This window comes from Gavia stellata, chromosome 12 (genome assembly GCF_030936135.1).
Source record: "Gavia stellata isolate bGavSte3 chromosome 12, bGavSte3.hap2, whole genome shotgun sequence".
Classification (NCBI taxonomy): Eukaryota; Metazoa; Chordata; class Aves; order Gaviiformes; family Gaviidae; genus Gavia; species Gavia stellata.
Genome location: NC_082605.1, coordinates 1,201,446 through 1,228,307, shown reverse-complemented (window position 1 = coordinate 1,228,307; position 26,862 = coordinate 1,201,446). Strand labels below are relative to the sequence as shown.

At 47.3% G+C, this 26,862-nt stretch overlaps 1 protein-coding gene across 2 annotated transcripts; it reads right to left on the bottom strand.

The window, feature by feature from the left end:
• CARD19 (caspase recruitment domain family member 19) lies at nt 1-26,604 on the bottom strand. Of its 2 annotated transcripts, XM_059823084.1 has the most exons (6): nt 22,291-22,324; nt 14,591-14,733; nt 12,506-12,659; nt 8,143-8,202; nt 6,188-6,259; nt 1-4,956 (listed from the first exon to the last, which is right to left on the bottom strand). In XM_059823084.1, the coding sequence occupies exons 1-6, from the start codon at nt 22,295-22,297 to the stop codon at nt 4,844-4,846; spliced, it is 549 nt and encodes a 182-aa protein (XP_059679067.1). In that variant the 5' UTR covers nt 22,298-22,324; the 3' UTR covers nt 1-4,843. The 2 variants fall into 2 exon arrangements, with proteins under 2 accessions (XP_059679067.1, XP_059679068.1); XM_059823085.1 differs by lacking the exons at nt 8,143-8,202; nt 22,291-22,324 and adding an exon at nt 26,506-26,604.
• Between the last annotated feature and the right edge of the window lie 258 nt (nt 26,605-26,862).

Genomic DNA, 26,862 nt, shown 5'->3' with positions numbered 1-26,862 from the left:
TCAGTACAGATTTTATTTCAATTTAATTGCCAGCTTCACCCCATTAAAAAAAAAAAAACAAACTCCATAAATTTCTACAGAATTCCAGAAGACATACATTAGGGGAAATGATTACAAAACACAGGACCTGTGACGTACAGCAAACTGTTTGCATTTCTTCGCGTAACAGCAATGCTGATTACACAGCTACGGCACGGCCTCTCTCGGGAATAACGCTTGCGCGTACAGAACAGCAGCGAAAAGCATCCGCAACGGCAAATTTTGATCAAATGTGTTTTCAATTTATTACAGTATGAGAAAAAAAAATAAATCACAAGAAACAGAAAGAGGAACTTTGCCTCGGCAGCTTTGAAAACTCCAGCCAGCAGCTCTGAAGCAGCCCAGTATGTCCCAGAATGAATCATCACTTTATTCCAGCTCTGGCTTGCAGGCACATCGTACTTCACTCAAGTACTTTAAATAGCAGTCTGTCTTTAAATGGAATTGTGCAAATTCATTGTGTGATCTGTCACTTTGCTTCCCAGCGCTCTCCGCATGCCCACGGCCCCCTCGCTCTGCCCGGACTGTTTACGTGACTCGGGCCAGCGGCCTGCACGCGCTGCTTCGGGGGTGATCACACCGGCGAACTCGTTAGCCCCGGCTGTCTAGATAGCCCTGACATTACCAGCAAGGCAATCGGAGGCAGTTCAGCTTCGCTTTAAATCAAAAAGCCCATTCATAAGGAAAAAACACAGGGAAAGATGGTGATTTTTGGCTAGGTATCAGGAGCCTCCAGGCTGAAGAGTGTGGACCTCATTCCCCCTTCCCTTCCCTTGGATTCATGCACAATCCGCACAGCGGCGAAGGGGGACGGTCCCTGGTGGGAGCTGCAGCCAGTCCGTGTGCGAGGCACTTGCCGCAGAGCACAGTTTAAGCTGGCAGGGGAGCCAACTGCTCGATACCACGCACATTCCCACCCTCCAGAGCCCACAGCTTCTCCTCGCTCATCTCTTCCCGAGAGCCACGTTCAGCTCTCCTTCCTCCCTCCAGGAGAGTGACACCCAAGACCCGTTTGGCTCCTCAGCCCATAATGCCGCTAAAGGCACAACGCTGCTTACGCTGTAGGGAAAAGCAAACGTTTCGCTCCTTCAGCGAGAGTTGCACAAGGTGAGAGAAGGTGCGTTGCAAACACGGCTGCTTTTTATCAGCGACTGCGCGTTTACTGCCTGCAGCACAAGAACCAGGGCGTTCACGAGAATGGCCTCTGTCCTCTGCACGTGTAACCACCTACTGAATTTTACACAGCCAGGACAACTTCCCTGCACGTAAAGCACATTCCTAAACCCCAGTACAGTTTCAGCAGCAACCGCCAAGCTACTCTTGACCTGACAGGGAAGCTGGAACTCTACAGCTAGACGGGCTCATCCAAGACCCTACTTGATTTGTTTCCAAGTAACACCACTTGCCTAGAAGGACCCGACTCCCACGCAGGTACGTACGGCCTTCCTCCAGGAACCGAAGATGGAATTATCACTTCATCTGCTGTTGACATGCGCTGCATAGATGCGCTTGCGGAGAAGTGCATTAAGCCTCGGTATTTGCTCCCGAAAGAAAAATCCTCCAAGAAAAAGAATGTCTGCCAACCTACGCACATGCCAATTTTATAGCTAGCCTCGCTTTTACTTTTTAAATTACGAACTAGCACTGATAAAGGAACAGATTATTTTCTATTCTTTGCTGTCAGGTCCTGTAACGAACACACTGGGATGAACAGCGCCTCATTTTTCTTCTCTCCTCCCAGCCCTAACCCTGGGGATAGCTCATCCCGGATTTTTTTTTTTTTGCTCCGAGAGGCACCCTCGTCTCGACCAACCTCAGAAAGGAAAGAAATACAGCCATAGCCTTTTGGGAACTTCCCTATTCCATACGGTTTTCAAGGCTCAAGAAAGCCACTCGGTTTAAGGAACTGGGAGGACCACGTCCTACTGCACAGCCAGTGTGCTCCTGGGGTGGTTCTATCGACCCGAGAGGGCTCCTGGCACTGCAAGGCAACCTTGAACCTCTAAGTGCAGCAGAATGTCATCTGCAGATTAAATAAGGCACAGGTGACTTCTGTAGGTTTCAGTAACAGCTCACAACAATTTGGGGTAACACAGTGGATAATCTAAACAGAAAGAATCTACCTAGCAGCAATAAGGCCTCTGTTTCTGCTTTAAAATGAGACGTGACTGTTGTGATAACTTTGAATAACGGTGGCTTTTTGTGTAAAATGGAACACCGTTCCTCTAATGAGGTCTCAAAATTGGCTTCAAGGCAAAGATTTAAAACCCCTTTAGGTTTCAGAGGTATTTTTTCTAGTCCCTTGAAAAGGGGCTGCTACAGGAGCAGTGGGGAAAGGAACATTTCATTTCAAATGTTATAAATCAGAGCTGGTTTGCCGGAGAAAAAACCCAACCTGTTGTCACCTTAAACACAAGGCAAGGCAGAGAGAAAACAACAGCAGATAATTAAAGCACTTCCCAAGATGGAAGGCAGCACAACAGCAGATCGTTCCGTAACAAGGGCAGCGGAGCCTCATGGTTAGCCAATTCTGTAGGAAACGCACTCAACTCCGTCACCGTTTTCTCCCTAATAAGAGTCCCCGTGGAGATTAGATCGAAGAGACACAAGAGCTGGTGGGGCTGAGGCAGGGGAGAAGAAGTCTAAATAAGCTGCTCTGCTGGGTCTCATTTTGTTCGCATGGCGTTTGTCTCATTCCACGTTTTACACTGCAGCAATCAGGCTATTAAGTGTTTATAATACCCTCTGGCCCACTGCTGATCTTGGGGTACGTCTGTCTGTCTATGCAGAAAGCTCTTCTGTTGAGTGCTGCACAGTTACACCAGGGGAGCTGTTACGGAAACACCGGCTCTGCAGTCAAAGGAGCGGCTGCAGCCGCGTAAAAATAGCCAAGCCAGCTTTAACGCGGCTTGCGGAGGCACCGTTAGCAGCGTAAACCCAGCCCCTGGGAGCTCACCTTCCCAGAATCAGAATAAATACTGAACCAAATAGCTTGTGCTGACTTACAGCGCGGTTGTAGCGTTCGCCCTGTAGCCCGTTTGATTTCACTTCGGTGTTGCGAGATGAGCTGCACTCCCACCAGTGATGACGCGAAGATGCGTCCCCTGTTTTTGAGATTTGACCTAAGACGACTGTGGCTACCTCTACGTGGGGCTGGCTTGTGTCCCAACCCCACTCCAATGCCACAGGTAAAAACACTTCATCAGAAGAGTAAAATCAGGGTCCTCTGAGCCCTTTTCTGTCTCTCAAGACGTTTCCCGCAAATACTCCTTGGGTCTTTTACTTGGAAATTTGGCCCTGTACTCAATTCCTCCTCTGAACTATTTGCTTGCTACTATATCAGGTGAGCGTTGTCCTGGAAGGAAAGACAGTTATTACAAGCTGATTTACTTTGGAGAAGATATTTTTATAGCATGAATAAAGTTTAAAGCTGGAAGACAATTTCAGTCTGACTATTTTGAGAAAACCACTCCAAATGACTTAGAATTTCACGCGGGATCTTCCAGCGCATGGTAACTTGTGATGTAGCTGCAACTTTTATTCAGGTGACATTTGATCTGGAAACCTCTTCATTCAGTCAGTGAATGAAGAGCCACAAAGCATCATTCTCACCAAGTCCAGGGACATGGTCACCCCAAGCTCCTTACACTCCTGAGCAGGTAATTGAAGAACTACCCACTGAAAATGTCGTTTCTCGAAGCCAGTTCAGAACTCCTGCACCTCCCATCTGGAAGAGGAAAGCCATTTGTACTGAGCTAGGCAGGAGCAAGGTTAGGTTCACAAAGCTAAGAAACCCCCAGCTGCTTCACTTGCTGTCCTGACTCCCCGCATCTCCCTCAAGAATTTTAGTCTTACAATGGTTTCTGCAAGTTTTTCAGGTTTCAACTCACAGAAGAAAAACGTAACATCATCAGATGACGTTATGAACAACCTCAGGCTCTTCAAGTAAGTATACGTATTTTTGGCCATAAAAAAAGCCCCATGTCACGGCACTGAAGTCCCTGCAAAATATCTTGGATTACTTCAGTTTCTTAGAGATACAGACTGCAAAACACTTCACTGGAAAAGGAAAAGTTAAAAAACCTGAAAAACTTTCTTGGTAGTTTCATGTGATTCAGATCAGACATTCCAGTCGCTGGGACCCTCCGTGGGCTGGGAACCACTCTGCACCAGCTCCGGCGCATTCAAACCACGGCCAACAGCTGAGTATGACCATGAACAAGGCAGGCTGGGATGAGGCATGGACAGGAACTAGAAACCACGGCAAGTACGAGGCACACACAAATGTAACTGGCACTGATAGACTTCGTAGCTGCCAGTGCCCACCTGAACTCAGGCAGTAAGTGTAAAGGATCTAGGCAAAACAGACAATCCTGAGATGGAGATCCATTTCTTAGTAAGGCTTTGAGTGCATGTGGTTTTTTAAGTGCTTTTCTTAAATTATCACAAAAGACAGGCTAGCATTCTTTAAACAGTTGTGATCCTTCATTCCAGTATAAAACACATATGCAAACATCGCTTAAGACCCATGATCACTTAGGATATAATTTTAAAGTTTGTATTAAAAATAGTTCTTATCCCAACGATAAATATTTTAAAATAAGCATTTACAAAAATAAATGGTCCTTTCCCATAAGGAAGGACATATAAAGCTGAAATTCTGAATACATCTTGAGGCAACACAATTATTGATGAAGCTAGTTAATAAAATCTTTGGTATGAGAGTACAGTACATTAGTATTCATGCACCGTTGTCCTCCCTTGGCAGGTATAGCGTACAGACAAGCGAAGAGGCGGCTTCTCCTTAATTTCTTGGTATGTCTTCCAAATACAACATACAAATATTTCTAACGTGTCTTCCTATGATAATAGGAGAAAAGCCCAAGATTCTCCTGGCTCTTCCTATGACTTTCGTATCTAAAACAGAATAAAGACGGGAGGAAAAAGAGAAAGTGAACGCAGCTAAGTTTCATTCTAGCTAGCAAGCAGCATCTACAAGAAAAATAAAAATCTATTAAAAAAATGACTCTAGAAGAAAGCCCATTTCCTTCAATATTGTATAGATCAACTGCCAAGACAGGATAACGATGGATCTGTTAGGATTCATCGCTGCAAGTTCAGACACACAAAGAGGTGCTGCTGACTGAAGCGGATGAAGGGAAGTGACGGCAGCTCAGGAAACACACAGGTTAGCCTCAAAGGTCTAATGGTTCCCTTTCAGCCTTAAACCCTGACTCCACGGGCAGTCCAGCTGAGGGACTCGGATCTGGGAACGAAAGGTAAGACAGCCCAGGCTCCCACGTCAGCTGAAATGTCCGTGAACTGGTGCTACTGTAGCCTACGGCTCTGGGAAAAAACCAGTAAAGAACAGTGTCCAACTGTAACTGCTGTGACAGGGGTATGAGAAGCAGAAGGCACTATACCAAAATGGAGTTGGGATTCTGCTCCCCATCTACCATGTGAAGACTGGCACTTCCCACGGCACCACGCGGAGGCTCCGGAGAAAGCGACACCTCTGAATCAGCCCCTGGATCTCTCCCACTAGCACTGACTCGCTGCTTGGCTGCAGTTGATCCATGTGGACGCACGAAGGCACCTCCTGCGGCCGCTCTCACAGCAGCGTTGGGTGAGCGGAAGGTAGGACAGTGAAGAGGAGCAGGAGCTCTGCTCTGCTGGCTGCTGCGAGGCAGGAGACTTCCAGCCGACTGGGAGAGCTAACCCCCGGAGCCAGCAACAGGCACAGCGACACCCAGAGCAGGCAACAGGGGCAACGCTTGATGCTGCTCAGGCTCAGCAAACCGAGCCAGCGTCCTCTGGCCCTGGCGCTGGTTATGCTTCACCCGCCGCCCAAGGGATGCGGAAGCCGGAAGGTCTGGGTCTGTCTCATGACTGCTGGGAATCATGACCCATTGCTATAGCAACAGGAGCTCACATGTCTTTCAAAAGAGCCCCTGTTTGCGGCATCCTCCGTAGGCGAACTATCCATTATTTATACCTCGGCATGTCTGAAGCGCAACCTGTATCCTAACCTCATGAATGAATGATGACACCATGACCTGCTCTATTAAGCAAGCCATGTCAGATCAAGAGGCATGCTGCTCTGCCATCCCGTGCTAAAGTAAGAAAAAAAACCTCCGGAGTAGATTACCTGAGTTACAGCAATACCAAAATAAGGCAAATCCTGCAGCAACGCTAAAACAAGCGAGGAAAAACACCGGACCTAAAGAAAACGAAAAAGGAAACACATTAAGACAGAACAGAGCAGTGGAATTTCAGCTCAGTTCATAAATCACCAATTGCTATTAATATGCATAATTAAGTGTATTCAAATGAAGCTAACACATTCACAGTTGTGTATGTTCTGTAGCTAATGCGCTATGAAGCACATTTACTATACTGTAATTAATTTTTATTACAGTTGCTTTGACAGCATTCACTGTTCGCCGCTGTTCATCTAGCCATATCCTAGGAAATTCAAGTGAAAGCTTCCTTAGATGTTTGCTCACTCTAAAACTTTGTGCAAAAAGCCCTTTAAACACTACAACAAAATACTAACCAGGCTATTGGGACCTCACCACACAGCGTAGCACTTTACTCTACGCATAGTCCCCACCGGGCCCAGGCACTGCCTGTGGGTAAATGTACATCATATGAGACTGCAGTCCCTTAGGAGCAGATTTTTAGGGGTTTGGGTTTTCCCCACCGATGTTCCACCATTTCCACTTTCACGGCAAGAGCAAATATTCTTGTTCCTGTTTACAATTCTGCTGGAAGCTGAAACGCCGAGCCACACGCACACCTAAAACAAATCTCCCACTGGAAACGTTTCCTTCATGTGCCTGCCTGGAATTACATCGCAGTTTAATGCCGATGTTCAATAAAACCTTTCTAATTCATACTTATCCACAGACAAAACCTCATAAAGATTTATATCTGCTTCTTTACTATCAAAGAGTCGATTTGTATTTACTGCTTCACTATGAATATAGCTACAATTAAACTGCACCTGTCAATTGAAGGACAAATGAACTGCAGACTCAGAAATTAGTGGAGCTGACCAAGCGGACAAGGACACTGGAGAAAGAGCAAAGGAGCAAGGACGTGGCTGCTCCTTCAGCTGTTATCTCCCAACGAGGGTGGCCAGCAGCCGGACAACCTCCATTCTGAGGCCAGCTCGTTCATCAGCATGAGTAAGAAGAGAAATTATTTAATTTTCTTATTTCCAAGCACTTTCCCTGTTCTTCCTGTACTGTTATGCTGCAAAGTGACGTGAAAAAATCTGAATAGCGATTTGGTTCGATATTCAAGGTAACAGCGACAGAGGCAAAAATACAGATTGAGTTAAACTGCGTTCCTGCCCCTTGTTTCAGTTTTCTCTTGGGGAAAACCGGCAAAAAGGCATAGTTCGTAGAAGGTGCTTTTATTCTCTCATAATTGTATCCAAATAAAATATCGGTTAAATGATAATTTATGAATCTCATTATTCAATGAAATTCATTATTCGTTATGAATTTTGAAAATTCTTCAGCTCTCTCTCAGATTTTCAGTTGCTTTTCAAAGTATCTTTCAGTGAATAAGATATTTGCCTCTGTAATCTGGGCATCGAACAGAGGAAGGGGAAAAAAATTAACCTGTCTTCCTAAGGAAAATATATTTAGGTTCACCCTTGCTCATCTTCCGTTCTGTCTTTGTTTTCAAATGATCTGTACTTAAATTGAAAGCTTGAAAAAACGGAAAGAATTTCAAAGTTATATAAAAAAATTATTGATGGCCTTATGCAAAATGACAGCAGCAGCAGCTGAATAGACCTCACTATTCAAGCATTGAAGAAATCACAGGAAATGAAGAGTTTAGCTAGAACAGTGTAAGTGAAAAAACCATTGTAAATATTGATTAAACGCTACAGTCTCTTGAATTTCCTGGCACTGGATTCCTCAACAGCAGCTCAGTATGTTTTCCTCCATTAATTCCACTTAACTTGTGACAGTAAAGACATCATAAAACAAACTATTTGTTACATGAAATGCAAATTACATGAGAAAATAAATTGCATCATAATCTGAAAAGCCATTCCATCCGGTGAGACTGTATGCATTTATTTACCCCTGTCATTTAGCATATATTTCTCCTTGTCAGTGTCTATCCCTGTGGAATCTGTGGTTTCTAGAAATAAAAGCAACACATGAAAAGTTAGTACTCAGCTCAAGCAAACAAACGAACATAGTCAGCACATGCAAAATTCTGCAAAACAACACATTTCAGAATAATACCCAACTGTGACATAAAATATTAACCCCTCCAAAGGTCAACCACCACTAGAGTTCAATCTAGACATACGTTGATCAAAAGACATAGGCACACAGTCATTTGAATGCAACTATAAATAGCTGCAGCAACACCTCTGATCTGGTTAAGCACTAACCACATAAGTAACATTAACACTTGTTTCCCAAGCGAGGAAAGCAGGAGCTAATCCTTCCATAATGCCAGAAATTTGCATTGTAATAAACACAAACTATTTGTTAATACGCGTGCTAATCTGAAAACACCCCTATAATTTAATGCACCACCATTCTTTCTGTTCTTGAGTAAACCTCTGGGCATGAATGCGTCTGGCAGATGAAGCACTTGGAACAAACCGCTTGGCGCAGATTATTTATCTGAATTCTGGTCTCGGCTAAAGACATGTACAGCTTCTTTGAAAGTCTGTAGGTACTACGTGCTAACATTTGGTGCAAATAATTCTTGCCTCTATCTTTCCGCAAATTCTAGTAGAAAAGGAGGTTGACCTTAAGACAAGGTGTTGAGTAGTTAGCACCAATAAAGCAGTTTCGGCTTTGGGCAGAAAGACCTGCAGCTCTTTTAGAGGTGCCTTTGCCATATAGATGTGGAGATAACATTGCAGAACACCAAAGAACACCGCTGTCACCATAAATGGCACAGGAATTACTTTCCTTTAATGCACCATGAATCTGCAAAACGACTTTTTTAGCCAAACCTCTTTGTGGTCAAGAGGATTAAAAAAAAAAAGTGAGAGCGCCAAATTTGGCTGTCAGTAGGGAAGAATTTGAGACCGTTTGGTTTCAACTGATTTCCTTCTTCTATGTGACAATCTGGAGCTAGGTGAGGTGCCCTGGAAAACTGCCCTGTACACCAAGACGGCAAAGGGGACCTGCTGGCAGCCAACATTAGACGGCGAACATCCATCTCCCACGCTAAATACGGCCCTCTCGGCGGGTTGACAGGGCACGGCCTTCAAGCAGAACAGAAACATCCGAAGCACCTCGCTGCGAAGCTCGAGAGTCACTGAAGCAGAAAGGACTGCTGCAAAGCCTCCGCGGCACGCTCTGTATCGATGGGGGTCTTGCACAGCCTGCCCGTTTTGGGGGACGGCCTCCCTAGGGACTCCAGCTAAGCAATCCTCACCCTCCACAGGAGGGCACAGCCAGATCTCTGCACTTCCGTCAGGCTGTCGCTGTGCGGGGCTGATCTGATCCTTTATCTTTCTACTCTTTGTCAGCACTGAGAGAAAGAAAAATGTTTTCCGACTCACTTGGCAGATCCAGTTTGGCTTCACGAGCTCTGAAGTTGCCCACGCCGTGTGCCTCATCCACCCTCTAGCGGGAATTCCGAGACACGGCTAAACATTTCACTTGCAATATTACACTTGAGGCAAAGACATTTTGTTCTAGCACAAACTTTAAAGTTGGTTTAAAAACGAAAAAGAAATCTTTGAAAGGATTTCCTCCGCAGAAAACGTTTTTCATATGTGCAGCTGCACGTAAGCTATTACAGAACTCTGTCCTGGCCATAGCTCATCAGTGTCCTCACCAATAATTTCTCCAGTTGTTTGTAACGTTGCTTGTTTCAGCTTCATCTGCATTTAGAACAAAGTCCTCATGTTAGGGATCCCCTTTTTTCCTCACATTTACAAATTCTACTGTCAATTCCGTAAATGCCCTGTGCTAAATTTGACAAATTTACAACTACTGCTGAGAGAAACATTCGAGGAACATAAAAAATGGTACATGTTAGAGGTCAGAAGGATAATGCCGTCAATATTAAGAATGTTCAAGTTCGCTTAAATGAGAAATAACACCTCATATTGAAAAGGGAGCTTTTCCTGAAGAATAAAATTGTTTGCGGTTTTAGCTTAAAACGGTGCGTGGATGTTTATCAACCACTCAATCCAGAACGCAGACGTTTGTTTTAGTTACAGAACTCATAAGAAGCAGCAAACATATTAACACAATTATCTCATTATTTCCTTCTCAGGTCAATATAAGGAAACTGCAGAATCTCACCATGTAGTAGTATTTTAATTCAGTTACTTAAATTATTCTCATCGTTCTGAGGATGGTAACATAGGAGAGTGTACCCAGATAGAGAGGATTTAATGACTTACGATGGTTACTGGAGTCCCTTTGCATAATTCAACCGCAGCAAAACAGTTCTGGGGCACCACAAACAGCTTTATTTTTTCTGCGAAGCACTTCTAGCACGTGTACTTGTTCTGCGCAGTCTGAACACGAGAAGCCCTAACCCTGCCTACTCATGTGGCTACCGGAGTAAAAGCTCTCAGAAGTCACCATGTCAACCTGGTGCAAGGACAAGCACGTTTACGCTCTAGCTAAAAGGGGAAACATCACGCAGACACCCTATGCAAGTTTCCTTTCAGCTGGTTTGTCCAGGCGTGACAACAGCGCAAGGCAGCGTGAGAGTTCGTCTTCACAATACCTGCACAACTTCCAACGTGAGTTTTACGGGTACGGCTGAACTTGGTCACGGCTATGCTATTTCTAAGACCCAACCGAACTCAGACCGTCCATATGGGATGTAGTCAGGCCTTGGCTACTGTGCACACATGTTAAGACACATTTTCAGAAATGGCTTGTAGAACTTAAGTGTTGTTGAACATTAACAGAGCTTAAACTCTTAAACCATCAATACACTCTTGGCATTTTATTCTTAGTGACTACACTAAGACTTCTTAAGTTGCTCTTAATTAATAAAGGCTGTCTGCTGCCTTCTAGTCAGCCTGGCAGAAAAACCTGTTGCTCTTGAGCTCTACCTGAGTAAAAACGATTGATCCAAGACTATTCGATTTAAAAGCTTGTTCCCTCAAAGGGCACGACTTCTGCAAGGTGAGTATCAGATCGAAAGCACTGCCTTAAAGCTGCTGCAAGGCTGAATCAAGAGGGATTCCTGCTCACTGGAGATTCTGAGGCAGGGACGGGCACAGACTTTCCCAGTTCAAGAGGGTTTGGGTATGGGAATGGGATACGGAGACCTGGGGTAACTTTACAGCCTCCGTGTGCAGGCAGGAAAATGGTGCAGTCCTCCACTGGTACATATTTGTGCTGGGTAGATACAAAGCTTTTCCATCAAAATGAAAGGCAAAACAAAGCTAGACAATGCAGTATCTTCAAAGGTAATTACAATTTTATATGCCATTTCCACCCTAGAAATAAAAGAGGTATAATTGTGTTGTTTTTTTTATTTTAAACCTATGGACTTTTGGTGTAACGGTTTGAATCTCACTGGAGTTTGATCCACATGTCTAAAATTTCCCCTGGCACTTAACTGTGGAGTTTCTTAGAACTAGAAGTCAATTGACCAGTGAAGCATTAGTGCTGTCAGATACCTTATAAGGATTTCTTAAACTGCAGTCCCTTTGCAGCTTCATTAACTTAAATGTGGGAGCTCTCCCTCAGGCTCCTCAAGTCATTTGCGTATGTGGGATGCCTGAACGTATTTCCCATCCATTTGGAACACTGGCAAGTCAGGCTTGATACTTTTCCTTAAGGAAATGAGCTCCTTTGCGGTATAGAATCAACTGTTTGAGCCTCAGTCCTTCTGAAGTACACACACGTGTATCTGGGGGGCAGCTTTACGGACATCAGGCAGGGTTGCCAGCTGCACAAAACAAGACCTAAGTGATAAATAACACAGTTCATCATTGCAAGCAAACGTTCATATGTTTGTGTCCCATTAAACTAGACACAACTAGGAGATTTATGGATTGAGGGAAAGCCAAGCTTCTGGGACACCGGTTTTGAGCTTAACAAATTTGAGGTTTGTAATGTTCTTAAGTGCTACAAGTCAAAATAAACACAGAGGAAATAAACAAACCATTAAGGAGCAATGGTTATGAAAAGAGAAATCGTACTTCATACAAATTGTGTCTTACATGTTGTACTTAAACTACTTTAAAGACATATTTCATATTTCAAAACAATCAAAGAGTTTTAGACTGCCCACACTAGTCAACCAATAATAAGAACTATGCAGTCAAATCCTCTTACATCTTTTGGGAAATTCCAGTCAGAAGGAATTAATGTATACCCCAAAAATTATTTAAATAACCTAAAGCAGTTATTTAAATATCCTAAACCTCATCTGAATGAGGTTTTGTAATACACTGATGAGGAAATCCACAACTCAATCAACTTACAAATCAACTTACTCAAGATTTTCCTGCTTGGCAGGTCATTATACAGCTGTTCAGCATTGATCTGGAGAGCCCTGTAAAACTCTTGACAGTGTCTGTCTCCTTTCTTTTGAAGGTGCTTTATCAGATCTGAAAGCCTGGTATGGAGTGATGCCTTTGGATTTCTGAACTGTAAGAGAAAAGCACTCGTCAGAAAAGAGATTACAGCAGCTGGAGATCAATTTTACATCGCTTTACAGTATGCCAGGGAGCCAAGATACGGAGCTTGTTTTATAATTTAGTAAAAGAATGGGACAAAAAAAAACGAGGGGAACCTGAAAAGGACACGGACTGCACAGCAGTCTGCAAGACACCGAGCTCCATCTGATCAGCACTGCTTGACAGAGAGCATATCGCCTCTGCCTTCCCTCATTCTTTTTCCTGTCCTGATAACAGTGACAGCTACTCCGCGTTTGACGTTTTCTCTGCATTCAGACTAACATGGTACTTGCTACTCTGCAATTTGTTTCTTGCAGCTGTAGAAAATATCAACAAATCTTACAATAAAGTTTTCTGTTTTCAAGTTTTCCCTTCGTTGCCTAGTAATGGTCACCCAAAAAGGTACTTTATACTGCTTGTATCAGTCCCAATATTGGAGGGTTCCACATTACAAGATTACACGTTTCCTTGTTTCCGCACAATTAACCGCTGCGTACCCAGTGCAACGTGTACGAATTCTCATTACTCAGGCAACATGGCAAGCAGCTGCAGGAGAAAGTGCTTTTTTTCCTGTAGTCCAAAATGTGATGGATATTAAGAGACCTTACAAAGAGAATGAAAACGTGTACCTAGCCTTACACCCATCGAACTGATCTCAGCTTATGTGGAAAACATCCAAAGTCGTTCTCAGCAAAGCACTGTATTTCAGACCGCTACAGCAGATAACATTTGTATTACAGTTAGTTAGGATCCATTCCTGCTCTAGGGGGACAGGAATGCAACACACCTTACACAACCCTCCTTATTCTGACAAAATTCCCGCAAGGTCTACCGGATATAGCTGCGATTGTAAGCTTCCTGAACGCTCAACAGAGTTGACAGAAACTTGCCTGGACCTATGAGAAAGCAGTTAATTTCTGTCTGCTAAGTGCAGAAGTCACAAATTATGTTTCACAGATTCTTTACGCATTTATTTTGAAGCTCTTGAGGGACTGAGATGATCTTTAATTGTGCATGTCCCACTGTTCATCGTAACTGAGTGGCTAGACTGGCTCAGCTGATGATCTAGCACTGCTCTACACCACCAAAACACTATTCGTCCCCACGGAGTTGGATTATGGCAGAATTAGACTCGTTTTTCCTAACGTTAAAATACTGATACGCCAAAATCCTGAGCCTTGTGCAGACGATGAAGTCAGCAGAAGGCAAGTACAAACGGTTATAAGTCGGATCTGGGAAGCTTTTAACTGACTTTAACTTGCACTCCACATAAGTTTCAAAGACCTTTTTCCCTAAAAACAGCTACCCATTTTTGAAAGCTTTATGCCAGGGAGGACGGCCTTCCTCCATACACAGCGGCACCGCTGGAGGATGTTACTAACTCCATCCACTTCCCGCAGCTCCCACACTTGCAGGTGGGACTAATGCCCCCCGTCTCTACCAATACTCAGAGTTATTAACCACATGAATCAGCAACTAAAACCGATTAAGCTAATATAGACGGTTTTGTGGACACAGCTGGATGTGGCACAGATGATCTGACGTGACACTCCATACCGACTCGTGTGAGGAGGCAGGCATGCAGGGCGTTCGGTCACACGACGGGTGCAATCCTGCCCACGGAGCAGTTACGAGATAGCGTGCTTCCGCATGCGCGGCGCCAGTCGTCACGGCTGCTGCTGAAGAGAGTGCCCTCTCTCATAAGCGCTTGGCACAGGGAATGTGCCAGCCCTGTGACTTCTCCTCTGATATGAGGTGCCAGATACAGCTGGTCAGCAAGTAAGAGGTGAGGAAGATCAGCTGCATGTGGCACCAGGAGTCAAGTCGGGAAGAGAGCAGCTGAGCCACTGACCCGCAAAAACAATGCAGCAATCGGAAATACAGTAAAATCCATCAAATTACCTTTTCTGCTTCCGCATTGGTAAGAATTTGGGGGTAGACTCTGTTAAGCTGAAGAATGATTTTATCAACCACTTGCTCATTCAGTCGGCTATTGCTTGTAAGAAAACACATGTCGTGTTGCAGCCGATGACAATACGACTGATCTAGAGAGAAAATAATACAAAGAACAAACCCCAGCGGTTAATTAGCAAGCCATTTTTAGATTCTGTACATTTCATTTTCCTAACAGTGGTTAAATAGCTAAAATAAAACTGCCACCACCACGTAATTTTAGAGAGCTGAACTATCTCTCAGGCAGACATGACACAGCCACGTGCTTTCAAAGATCCATCCCCTTAAAATCACACGCATCTGAGCTCCCGGCTGGTCACTTGTGCTGCCTCTCTTTCCAACGGGAGAAGGTTCTAACTTATTTAGATGTCAAGCACCGATGGATATTTCATCAAATACAGTCCTAAAGTTGTTAAATCACTGAAGGTAAATTTTCTATCCTTTATGAAGTCCGATTATGGAGTTTAAAACTCATTGTGTTTTATAAATTTTTTGATGTAAACATGTATTTCAGAGACAGGTTCTCTCTGATGTAGAACAGTAAAAGGACATAAATTTGGCTTCAAATTATGTGCATTACTGATACTGGTACACAGCACAGGGCTGGTCTTTGCCTGCTGCTTAGCACCCGAGGACTGCAGCCCAGCGTGGGGTCTGGTGGGAGGGGATGCAGAGAAGCTCGCACAGCCAGGCAAAGCAGGGAGCTGACTGAGCTGGAGAGATTCGGCCCTAACATCACCCAACACTCCCAGAGTTTCCTGCTGCCTTTTCTCTAACGGGAGATTTCAGCAACTTGCCCAGCGGAAACTGCCCAGACCAAAACAGAACTGGAACATCAGGAACAGCATCTCTGCCAGAGAGCCATGGGGTTTTTAGGGAAGGACTTCTACCTTCACTTCACGTGGGAGTGGGGAGAAAGGGCATTCGAAGAGCAGTACGTTTTTATCATGGACGTACACTCAAATACCCATACAAATAAACCACATCTTTTTCTATTAACCCAAACCTCTGCAAATAGACAAATCCAGACTTGCTCTTGTTTTAGGCACCATTTCCAGTTTGACAGCAATGGATTTTGCAGGAGCCTAGCTTTACCTATAGCTGCTTGTCTATAGTCCCTAGATTAAGACACAGGCACAGACTGGTTTCACGGGTTACTGTGCCCTTACCAGATTTAGAAAGAGAACGTCTACGACCGCGTCTGAAATACGTGTTAAAATGTCAGTACAGCACTTTATAACCAAGCAGCACAGAAAACAAAAACAAAACGCCGCCACCCCCACCACATCCCCTATTTAAAGCAAATGCATAGGTTTTATAGTATTTTGGCTACCAGAAAATATCAGTCCTTTGTGTCCTGCAATTTAGAGAAGATAAACAAAAGAACGAAGGAAGAGAGCCAGAAAACTTTGGCACGATGCACTGCACCTACGCACGGCCCTTGCCCTTTCTATACCATGTCCTTTTTCTGTATCTGTGTAGCACTAACAGCTTTTACAGGAAAGGGTCCAGGAAAACCTTCCAGCGTGACCATCACGCACTAATAACTTCTCCAGTGCCGGTGTCACTCCTATTCAAACAAGAACACACAGCTATTCACACTGCAGAGAGAGCTGCAATTCTACAGGCACAACAGGATGTCAGCTACATTCTTACTTTTTATACAAACACCATATTACTTCCATGTGTTTCTAACGCCTCACTTTTCCACGGATCGCTCTCAAGGCAGCTGCTTAGTCTACTGTCAGAAACATACTGCCCTGAGATACTTGCTGTGCAATTCCCTTTTGTTGCAAGAAGTTCCACGTTATCTGATCCACGGCTGAGATCAAACTTCTCCTCTTCAAATCAACTCACTGGCACGCGCAAAAGGCTGAGGCGAGGACCAGGAGACTGAAGTTGTATCTGTTCATGCAAATACTTTTTGGGGAATGAAGTGCCACAGCGCAGCTTCCTCCTCCTCCTTCTTCTGCCTCAGCTACATGATTTGTAGTGACTCTCAGCGTCACCAACAACTTTGTACCTTCTGCAAACTTACAAAGAACATGCATTAAACCAGGGTCTTACAGCTAGCAGAGCAGTTAGACTTCAAATAACACTGTGACATTCAAACAATGAACCCCAGCAAGTGCTAAAAGCACGACAAGGGTGCAGCAGAATGGGTATACAAAGTGAAATAAAAGCAGGCTCAGAGTGTCACCTCCTTCCCTGCTTCTTGCTCTGTTGCCGCCTTGTCATTACCGATCCCCACCCAGGCAGCGTGCAGAAGTCTACTAGCAGCCATCACACCAGCGAAGTTAACTGTGACCAACTGAAGATCGTATTTAAGCCAAGATCATTTCCTGAGCAGTCAGGCGCGCTCCGTGTCCTCGCGGCGCTTTTCATTTACGCACACTCATTAAACCATCACCAGTCTTACCGAGGGCTTTCTGCTGCCATCCGAAAGCTGCGCGCTGCTGCGCCGCATTACGGGGCGTAAGCCTCTCTGAGATTTCAGGGGTGGCTGCGTTTTCTTCCCATCTAAGCCAAAAGGCAGGAGAAGAGAACGAGACGATGCTCTCGCCCTCTCTGGCTACTGCTAAGCTGCGCCTGCCAAGGGCAGGTCCTACGCCTGGCTCAGGCATCTGCAAGATGCTTCTCCCATTTTTAAGCAGCACCCATGAAGCAGTCTGCTTCCTCCCCATTCCCACAGAGACGTTTCACCTGCCTGCACCTTCACCTCCTCCAAATTACTTCAGTTCACTATTTAGGATGGGGCGCAAGGTTTAAAATTTACTGAAGAGCGGTTATCAAGCTCAATAAAAGCAGAGCAGAAGTATGTCACCTCTTTCTTCCGAAATCTTTTGTCTCTCCTCTTAACTCTGAGACATCTCTGCCCAAACCACACAAGGAACTGCCTTCAGGCGGACCAGAGAAGTGAAACTTCCCACCGACACTGCCCACCAGTGCCGATTTGTGCCCCAGCTACTAAATTTAAAGAAAACAAACAAAACCAGCCCCACCAATCCTAGCAGGTGGAACACGGCACCCTGCTTTGGAGTGATAAGGGTATCTGGAAAGCACACGTGTGCGTTCGAAGCCACCGTGCGATGCTCTGGGGCGCAGCTTGCCCCAGGAGCTCCGGCAGCTTCGTTATGGCACGGGCTTGCTCCCACGCGCTGCCAGTCATGGCCCAGTTATGGGTGTACAGATACGTCTGTGCTATGAGGTTTTAGAATCACTGTTCACAAGAAGCAGCTTTTTAATACTGAACATGCCCATTATTTACATTTTAAAGGAACAGAAACCCCAAACCAGGTGTCGTGGTTTAACCCCAGCCGGCAACTAAGCACCACACAGCCGCTCACTCACTCCCCCCAGGTGGGATGGGGGAGAGAATCGGAAGAGTAAAAGTGAGAAAGCTCATGGGTTGAGATAAAGACAGTTTAATAGGTAAAGCAAAAGCCGCGCAGGTAAGCAAAGCAAAACAAGGAATTCGTTCGCAACTTCCCATGGGCAGGCAGGTGTTCAGCCATCTCCAGGAAAGCAGGGCTCCATCACACGTAAGGGTTACTTGGGAAGACAAACGCCGTAACTCCACACGTCCCCCCCTTCCTTCTTCTTCCCCCAGCTTTTATTGCTGGACATGACATCCTATGGTCTGGAATATCCCTTTGGTCAGTTGGGGTCAGCTGTCCCGGCCGTGTCCCCTCCCAACTCCTTGTGCACCCCCAGCCCACTCGCTGGTGGGGCGGTGTGAGAAGCAGAAAAGGCTTTGACTCTGTGTAAGCACTGCTCAGCAGGAACTAAACCATCCCTGTGCTATCAACACTGTTTGCATCACAAATCCAAAACACAGCCCCGTACCAGCTACTATGAAGAAAATTAACTCTGCCCCAGCCAAAAGCAGCACACCAGGTAACTTCACATCTGCGTCAAGGCTACTGTCCTGCTGTCAGGTCTTAAGAATTTAGGGAGTGGTTGTTCGGGATATTTTGCATATCCACCTTTTATCTCACTGCCTCAAAGAGACAACAGTTATCGCAAGGAAAATTTAAAACCTTTATGCTAAGAAGACTTTGGTTTTAAGCAGGAGTCAGCCCAGCATTAAAAGGACAGTCGTGCTGTTAGCCAGTACTTGCCCGGAAAGTTCAGAGCAGCAAAATCGGGAGACCAGGTCAATTAACCGCAGCTTACAGCACAGGCATGGCATTGCCAGGCATTTTAACGCCCTCAGACTGAACAAGGATTGCATCTAACTCCGAACTTGTAATTTGATGTTACTGCAGTTACACCTTTTTTTCCACCAGAACATTCATCTAACTGGGCTTAATCCCGTCCACAGGCTTTGGACCCGGCCGCGGGTTTGCTCAGGCATGCCGCTCCAGTGGACGCGTCTGCAGGCTTCGACATAGCTGGGGGTTGGCAGCGGACTGCGCTCAGCCTCACTGAAGAGAGCAGCAAATACAGCTGAGATCGGATACCAGGTCACTGAAGCTGACCTAAAGGTTGCTTAAAAAAAGGTCTGCATGATCCTTATTCGAGGAAATGTAAGCTTGTCAGAGACAGACAGGAAACTCAGGAATGGTCTTTGACAGGTGAGAAGAAAACATGACTAATAATTTCATGTTATCGACTTATACTTACTATAAGCCCATGACACATCATACACGCTCGCTTTTTTCTCTTGCCCGAGTACAAAAGGCCTCTGGCGTATGGCGTACGCACTCCACACGAATATACACAGCCTGCACCTGACCGCACGCACAGAAGGAAAGGAAGTACACGTATAATTAAGAGATATCAGAGAAAAGCAAGAGATTACTGGTTATTTATAGCCAGCAGCTCCTCAAACAGAACATAAAATACATAAAATCAGCGATGATAAATGCACAAGCAGCAAATGACAGTACCAAAGCAACACACTTATCATTTTTCACATGCAGGTAAAAATCACCCCCATTGCAACCCTTCAGAAAATGACACATCTCTACTCTTCCTTCCAAACGGGCAATTAGGTTTCCGGCAATAGCTGCGGAATGACCCAGCCATCATACTAAGTGCTGGCATTTTAAGGCTGCTGAAATATATTCTGCTCTTGGAAGTAACAAGGCTCATAAAAAAAATCTGATCGTATGCGACTGTAACATGCCAGGCTGTCTTCTTCAGCACCTGCAGGAAAAATGTCACGGGCGACAGAGCCACGCTTCCCAAAGCTCCTCCTAATTTAATAGCAGAGTGTGCTCACAGAGAGTTTTTTCAGAGACAACTCCCAACCGAGGCCCCGGCATGCCAGACCCTGGCAGCAGCCAGGACATCAGACAAGCGCTGTGGCGGTGGCACTCTTGCTCCCTACGCCTGTGGTGAGATGTCTGGTCCCCGAAAGGTGTCACTAGCCACTGGCACAACGCACCGATAACACAGAACATAACTTTCAGGTTACAGGGGCTGTCAAAAACCCCTTTGTAATCTTGATTCTGCTTAATTATTCTTACCATAAAAGACCCCACGTTGTTTTCTGTACAAGGACTATCAAATGGGGTTTTCTCTCTCGCAGTCCCCTGCCTACGCTCCTCTACGATCTACTTTCACTGCCCTTTGGATAAAACCACATGGCCCTAGGGACCTGCCACCCTAGGCTGGGGTCTGCATTGCCACCTCCGTTTATCACAGTAAATGAATAAATCCAGCTGCGTTTCAAATTCTTGGCCTGCGATCAGCCCCTCCTCGCTACGCTGCAAGACGTAACTGCTCTCATCCCCACCTGGGCCCCAGGAGCATAAATGCTGCCAACTGCCTTAAGTCAGGTGGGTAGACCTTTCCACTTCGTAACTCCAGCAATATTTACATAAGGACTCTTGATACTGTCTCTGACACCACTGTATCTTTATTATGGTTTCATCTTTTCTTTGTTTTCCCCTTAAAAGCCTCCTTCAATTTACCAAGCAAACAGACGGGATCATCGCAAGCAGGTAAAGTTAAATACAACAGACACAAAACCCAACACACCGCTCTGACATTCTCCGTAACAACACGCGTAATTTGTAAACATCCATTCCGGAAACCTCAATGGTATCTGCTGTGCAATGCAAACACAAGTTGCAAATTCCTGTAAAACTCCTGGATGATTTTCATAAACTTTATAAAGGCCAACTGACAACCAAAACCTTGTTGTACACGTCCATGCAAACTCCCTGCTGAAGCAGCTCATGGAAGAGCTGAAAAAGTTTCTCTCAACAAAATGTTGGCTTAACACTAATTTAGTTTTTGGCTTTTCCCTTTCAAGAGCCCAAGAAAGGGATGCTGAGGATTTAAGAAGTAATCCGGCTGCAGAGAAATAGTCTGATGGCACTGGTTACGAAACGCGCCCTCGATGAAGAGCACTGGTCTGCTCCCCTGGGCTGGAAGGGGCCATCCAGAGGTAAGAGACAACGTGCCACCCTCCCCAGCCACACTCACCCACTGCCACGTGCTGCTGCTGCTGCTACCGGCAAGTTAGTAACCAGAAATCAAGAGTCTCTGACAGCAAGTCACAGAACCATAGAATCGTTTAGGTTGGAAAAGACCTTTAAGATCACCGAGTCCAACCATTAACCCAACCCTGCCAAGTCCACCACTGAACCACGTCCCTAAGCGCCACGTCTATGTGTCTTTTAAATACCTCCAGCGATGGTGACTCGACAACCTCCCTGGGCAGCCTCTGCCAGTGTCTGAGAACCCTTTTGGTAAAGATTTTTTCCCTAATATCCAGTCTAAACCTCCCCTGGCACAACTTGAGGCTCTTGTCCTGTCACTCATCACTTGGGAGAAGAGACCAACACCCACCTCCCCACAACCCCCTTTCAGGTAGTTGTAGAGTTCAGTAATCCATCTTTATCTGAAATCTCTTTAAAAGTAGAAGAGAAAAAATAATACAACAGTGAGCAAAATATTAAAAAGCTCTTGATACTTAAGCGTGACATTAGTTCATACGCATGCCCAGTCCTCCAAGCTTCGTACAAGGGCTGAAACAACGGGGCCCTTAAGTGACGAGGGAAGCCTGCGTGCGCCGCAGGTGCGGAGGCAGAATCTTAAGAAGCCAAAGAGGGAGGCCGGGCCTGAGGGGAAGATTTCCCCTGGCCACCCCGCGCCCCGCGGCCGGCCTGCCGAGGTGCGAAACCCGGCGCAGCACTGTCGACGCCCCGAGGCGCGCGGGTCACACCTGCCTTCGGCCGGGCGACGCACGCCCTCCGCTCCAGACGCGTGCCTAACCCGTCTGCTGGCTGCAAACCCAGAACCGATCCTGCCCGCCCCGGTAAAACCCCAGGCCCAGGCCGCCGGGCCCAGCTGCGAGGCCTGGGGCTGGGGGTGGCACCCGCTACCCAGGACCGGGGGCTACGCCGCGCTCCCACCCGCGAAGCCTCACCCGTGGGGCGGTTACCCCCTCCCCGGGACCCACGACCCACGCAGTTAAATCCTCCCACAGTGCTGCCGCGCTGACAGCGGCCCGCGTACGGGGCGCTGAAGGCACCAAAGCACTCGCCCTCGCGAAACGCGCGGCAGCAGCCGAGCGGCTCCAGCCCCAGAGCCCCGGGGCGATGCGGCGCCGCCTCAGAAAGCGACCGCCTCCTGCCTGAGGCGGCCCCGCCGGTGGAGCCCCCCCCCCCCCGCTCTCCCCGCCCCGCACTCACCGGCCATGGCGGCCCCGGCCCTGCCCGGCCCGGCCCCGCGCGGGCTGCGGCCCTTCCTGCTGGGGATGGCGGCGGGGCCGGGCCGGGGCCGGGCGGGTGCGGCCTACGGGGGAGGGTGCGGCCTACCGGGGCGGTGCGGCCTACGGGGGCGGTGCGGCCTACGGGGGTGGGTGCGGCCTACGGGGGCGGTGCGGCCTACGGGGGAGGGTGCGGCCTACCGGGGCGGTGCGGCCTAGCGGGGTGGGTGCGGCCTACCGGGGCGGTGCGGCCTACCGGGGCGGTGCGGCCTAAAGGGGAGGGTGCGGCCTACGGGGGAGGGTGCGGCCTACCGGGGCGGTGCGGCCTAAAGGGGAGGGTGCGGCCTACGGGGGAGGGTGCGGCCTACCGGGGCGGTGCGGCCTACCGGGGCGGTGCGGCCTACCGGGGTGGGTGCGGCCTACCGGGGCGGGTGCGGCCTACGGGGGTGGGTGCGGCCTACCGGGGCGGTGCGGCCTAAAGGGGAGGGTGCGGCCTACGGGGGAGGGTGCGGCCTACCGGGGCGGTGCGGCCTACCGGGGTGGGTGCGGCCTACTGGGGCGGTGCGGCCTACCGGGGTGGGTGCGGCCTACCGGGGCGGTGCGGCCTACCGGGGCGGGTGCGGCCCGCCGGAGCGCCGCCTCCCGGGCCCGGAGGAGGCCCTGAGGGAGGCGGCGGGGGGAAGCGGGGCGGCTCCAGGTGCGCCCCCGCCGTTTGGCGGCGGGTTCCCCGTCGCCTTGAGAGCCTCGGGGGGTGAAAGGCGATGGTTTACAGGGACTGCGCAGTGTGACAGCGGGAATTTCCGCTTGCACAGCTCTCAGGTTTGAAACAGTTAATTGCATCATTAGTAATGCCGCAGGTTACTTTCCCGCAAGTAATTTAACTGTTCAAAACACCATCTCTACATTTTCATCATCTCCGTATGCCATTTGTATTTTTTCTCGTGCCGCAGCGCTGCACGCGTTTTAAATGCAGCTACGACGCGTAAGGCAAATTTGACAGATAGTTACTCAAGCCCAAGGAGCAGGGACAACTTCTCTCCGTCAAAGAAAAGCTTGCAGCGAAGCATCTAATTAATTGGGGGATATTCCCTTTGTGAGGGGAGAAGTACAAGGAAATCTGTGCATTTCAAACACTCCCGTTAGCACAAAATTTCATCAGCATTTAATGACCCGGCGAGGTTTGGAGGACAATACGCTTTCCCAGGTATGAAAGGTGCAGAGGAGCGAGGCTGAACCGTGGCTTTGTAAATCGTGATAAAGTGCTACGTTATTTATTACTGCAGCTTTTTGACTGCAAAAGCTGGTATTTTTGTAACGGATTGGAAAAGGTGGGTTTCTAGTATTGCAAAGACACGGGGTGATTCGTAATTATGACTTCTCTTGAAACTATGAAGAAAATGGTTATGTCGAAGAGGGACAGAAATCTTCCAGAGGGATTAAAATCACAATAGGCAAAGCTGCCTCCAGACTGGTACGTAAAATGCTTCAACCACACAACTGCCCTCGCACAGACACCTCTTGTTAGAACAGTTTGCTCCTCTTAAGTAGCAACTCCCGAGCACCAAGACACACCCTGACCCAGGAAACACAACCGTTGTGTGGATGACCGCTAATCCACCAGATCCGGAAAGGTTTGCCCTGTTTCGCCTTCCTGCCGTCATAACCCAAATGTGTGGAAAAGCTACACCAATACACCAGGGCTGGTTAAACAGAGAGGTGATAAAACCTACGGCCCCTTGCTTTGAGTGGTGCGGTGTCTTGGGAACTTGTAGCGCTGAAGCTGAAAGTCCGCCTGTCCCAGCTGACAGGCCGGGACTTCTGGAGCCTACAGGGTAGGCATGAGTTTCCAAATGGGAGGTAAGAAAAGATTTAGTGAGGCCTTGACTTAGCGCTTGGATACACGCTGTAGACCTTCTTACAAGAGACAAGTCCAGCTAGCCTGGGAGTTTAAAAGAATGGAAAAAAAGAGAATTTGCTGGAAGTTTGCGAGTGCTGCCACTTCGTGGTCTCGCGGAGGAAGTGTCATACCCAGCCCGACCCCAGAGATGGTGCTTGGGGCGTACTGGGGCCTTTCTGGCATGTCCTGGGGCAGGATTTTGGCTGGCAGGGTTAGCCACACAGCCCTGAGGCTTTCTTCCAGATAATTTCTTACTCTGATACTCTCGCCTGTGTTTTCAGCGTCTGGCCTTCCCTGCCGGGGTGGAGTTTCTAGCCTGGCAGAGCTCTTCAAAGGGAGCAGCCTCCCACCCCAGCGACACATCGGACACACCTGCGTGCGCGCTGTGCCGCGGTTCCCAGGAGCTCATCGCGGAGACCTTCCTGGCGAGCACCGCCAGAACGGCTGTAACTCACACAATTATATGCATCTCCATTAACAAATAAGATACCTAAATCTCCACGTTTACTCTTGAAAATGTTGGTCTATACCGCCGTGCTACAAATGAAAGCAGCTTCTTTATCTCTAGAAAGTGTAAGAACATGGAAAAAAACAAATCGCATTGAAATATTTTTGGTATTATCAAACGCTGTGACATTTATGGTGCGTGTCCTTGGGAAATGAATAGAGTGTAAGCATCCTGAGTTTATTCCATTTACCCTCAGGTATCCAGATCTTCTGAACAGCATGAAAATAGATTTTTAAATTATTATTATTGCACGTGGAGAGCTTGATCATGCCTGTATCAGAGTGATTTTTGGCGGTGTATTGTAGTAACAGAAACAGGCACCTTGTGGAAAGGAAATTGTCATTTTATAACTCCTTTCATCATATATTTTTAAGACCATTTCATATGTATATTAAAATATTACAGCAAGAGGTTTTGCCTAGTACTAAGCAGCAGTGGTAGTATGGCATGCTGAGGATTTGTTTTTATCACCATTTTATACCGTTGTGAATTCACTGCATTTTGTGCTCTGCTAAAAAGTGTCCCTGGAATCGCTACCGGAATCTAAACCACAAAACTGAAAACCTGGTTGCCTTAATGTGACATAGACTGAAATCTCCAGGATAAATCTTAAACATTTTTTAGCAGACAGCATTTCCGAGCACTGTGAGTGAAATGGAAGTGAAAATCAATCATTCAGGAGTGCTGCGGTGTACAGTGCCTTATTGCCTGGAGATATTTTTGTCCTATGGACTCAGATAATGATACAAGAACCAAGGGTTAAATATACCTCCTCCTCATGCCCATGGCATGCGAGACCTCTGCAGCCCTATTGCCGTTAGGTTTGCCTTGGGAAGACAGGTCCTGGGGGAGCCCCACGGCCGCGGCAGGGGCAGTGGAGAGAGACGCCCGGCCGCATGCACGGGGCTCGTCCGTGGGGAGGCACGTACTTGGCAGGAGCTGGGCCACCAAGTCCCCTCCCACGGTATGATCCATGACATTCAAAGACCACAGGCGGATAGGGAGGACCCACGCTCGGCACCGGTAATGGCAATCAGCCGTATGCAAACGGAGCTACGCTCTTTGAGGCGAGTAATGCTGGTTTTCAAACCGCTGACAGACCGAGCGGCACTGTGCAAAGCCCTTGCTTCCTGCTGACGGCAGGCGTGCGCAGCGGCAGAGCCCAACTCGTTTCCGAAACTCTGTGATTCATTTCAGATTTCTAGCTCCTAATTTAGTGGCTGAGCTAAGTGTCCTGCCCAACAGTGTTTTATTTCCCAGCGCCTAAAGGACAGCAGATGGATTTCCTGGTTAGCTCATCCCAAAAGCCATTGCTGTTCCCCCCTGCTAAACCGACTGATTTGTTTATTTGAGGGAATTATTTGATTTACCGAATATTACCCTTGTCCTGGCAGCATCAGCATGTAGTGTTTTCTTGTTTTATCTGTTAATTGTTAAATCACAATATGGTTTCTTATTTTCCCATAGCTGAAGAGGACTGGATCTCTTCAGGAACAAATTAAATCCAGATAGTGCAGGCAGTTCCTTTAACAAAGTCTTCCTTTGTGTTTAAGAAAATACAATGAAATATTTCTTAAAAGCTCAGATTACACACTAAGCTCCCTTCAGCAAGTTTTAGCTAATAATTTATAAAAACAGACGCTAAGAAGGAAAAAAAAATGGGACGGCAGCAACTGGCTGGCTACTCCTGTCACAGCCACGGCCCCTCCCGGCGCCGCACTTTTGTTCCTGCAGATTCGGACTTTTCGGACCGATCATTTTGCCCAAGTTCCTCATTGCAAATACACACTTACGTGTCTTGTAGAGCATCATCCATAGGTTTCAGAGGTGTGTGCTGTGCCCGGGAGACGTACAGCGGGGCAGCCGGAGTGCTGTCTGTCCTCCTTGGATGAGCAGAGGTCACTGGCAAGTTAGCAAAGCGAAAGTAAACTGGGAGGGAGCGGGTCCGGCTGCGCACAGCCGTCAGAGGCCTCGGCGTGCGCGTGGGTCACGGCTGCCGGGAGCACAGACGCCGGCAGTGCGAATCGTGGGGCTGCTCCTTCGCTCCTGGAGCCAGCAGCAGTTTGCTGTTGATTTTAAGGGAGGTGTAATCAGCTCTGAAAACCCAGATGTTTGTTTACTCAATTACGGGATTTTTTTTTTTTTTCCGG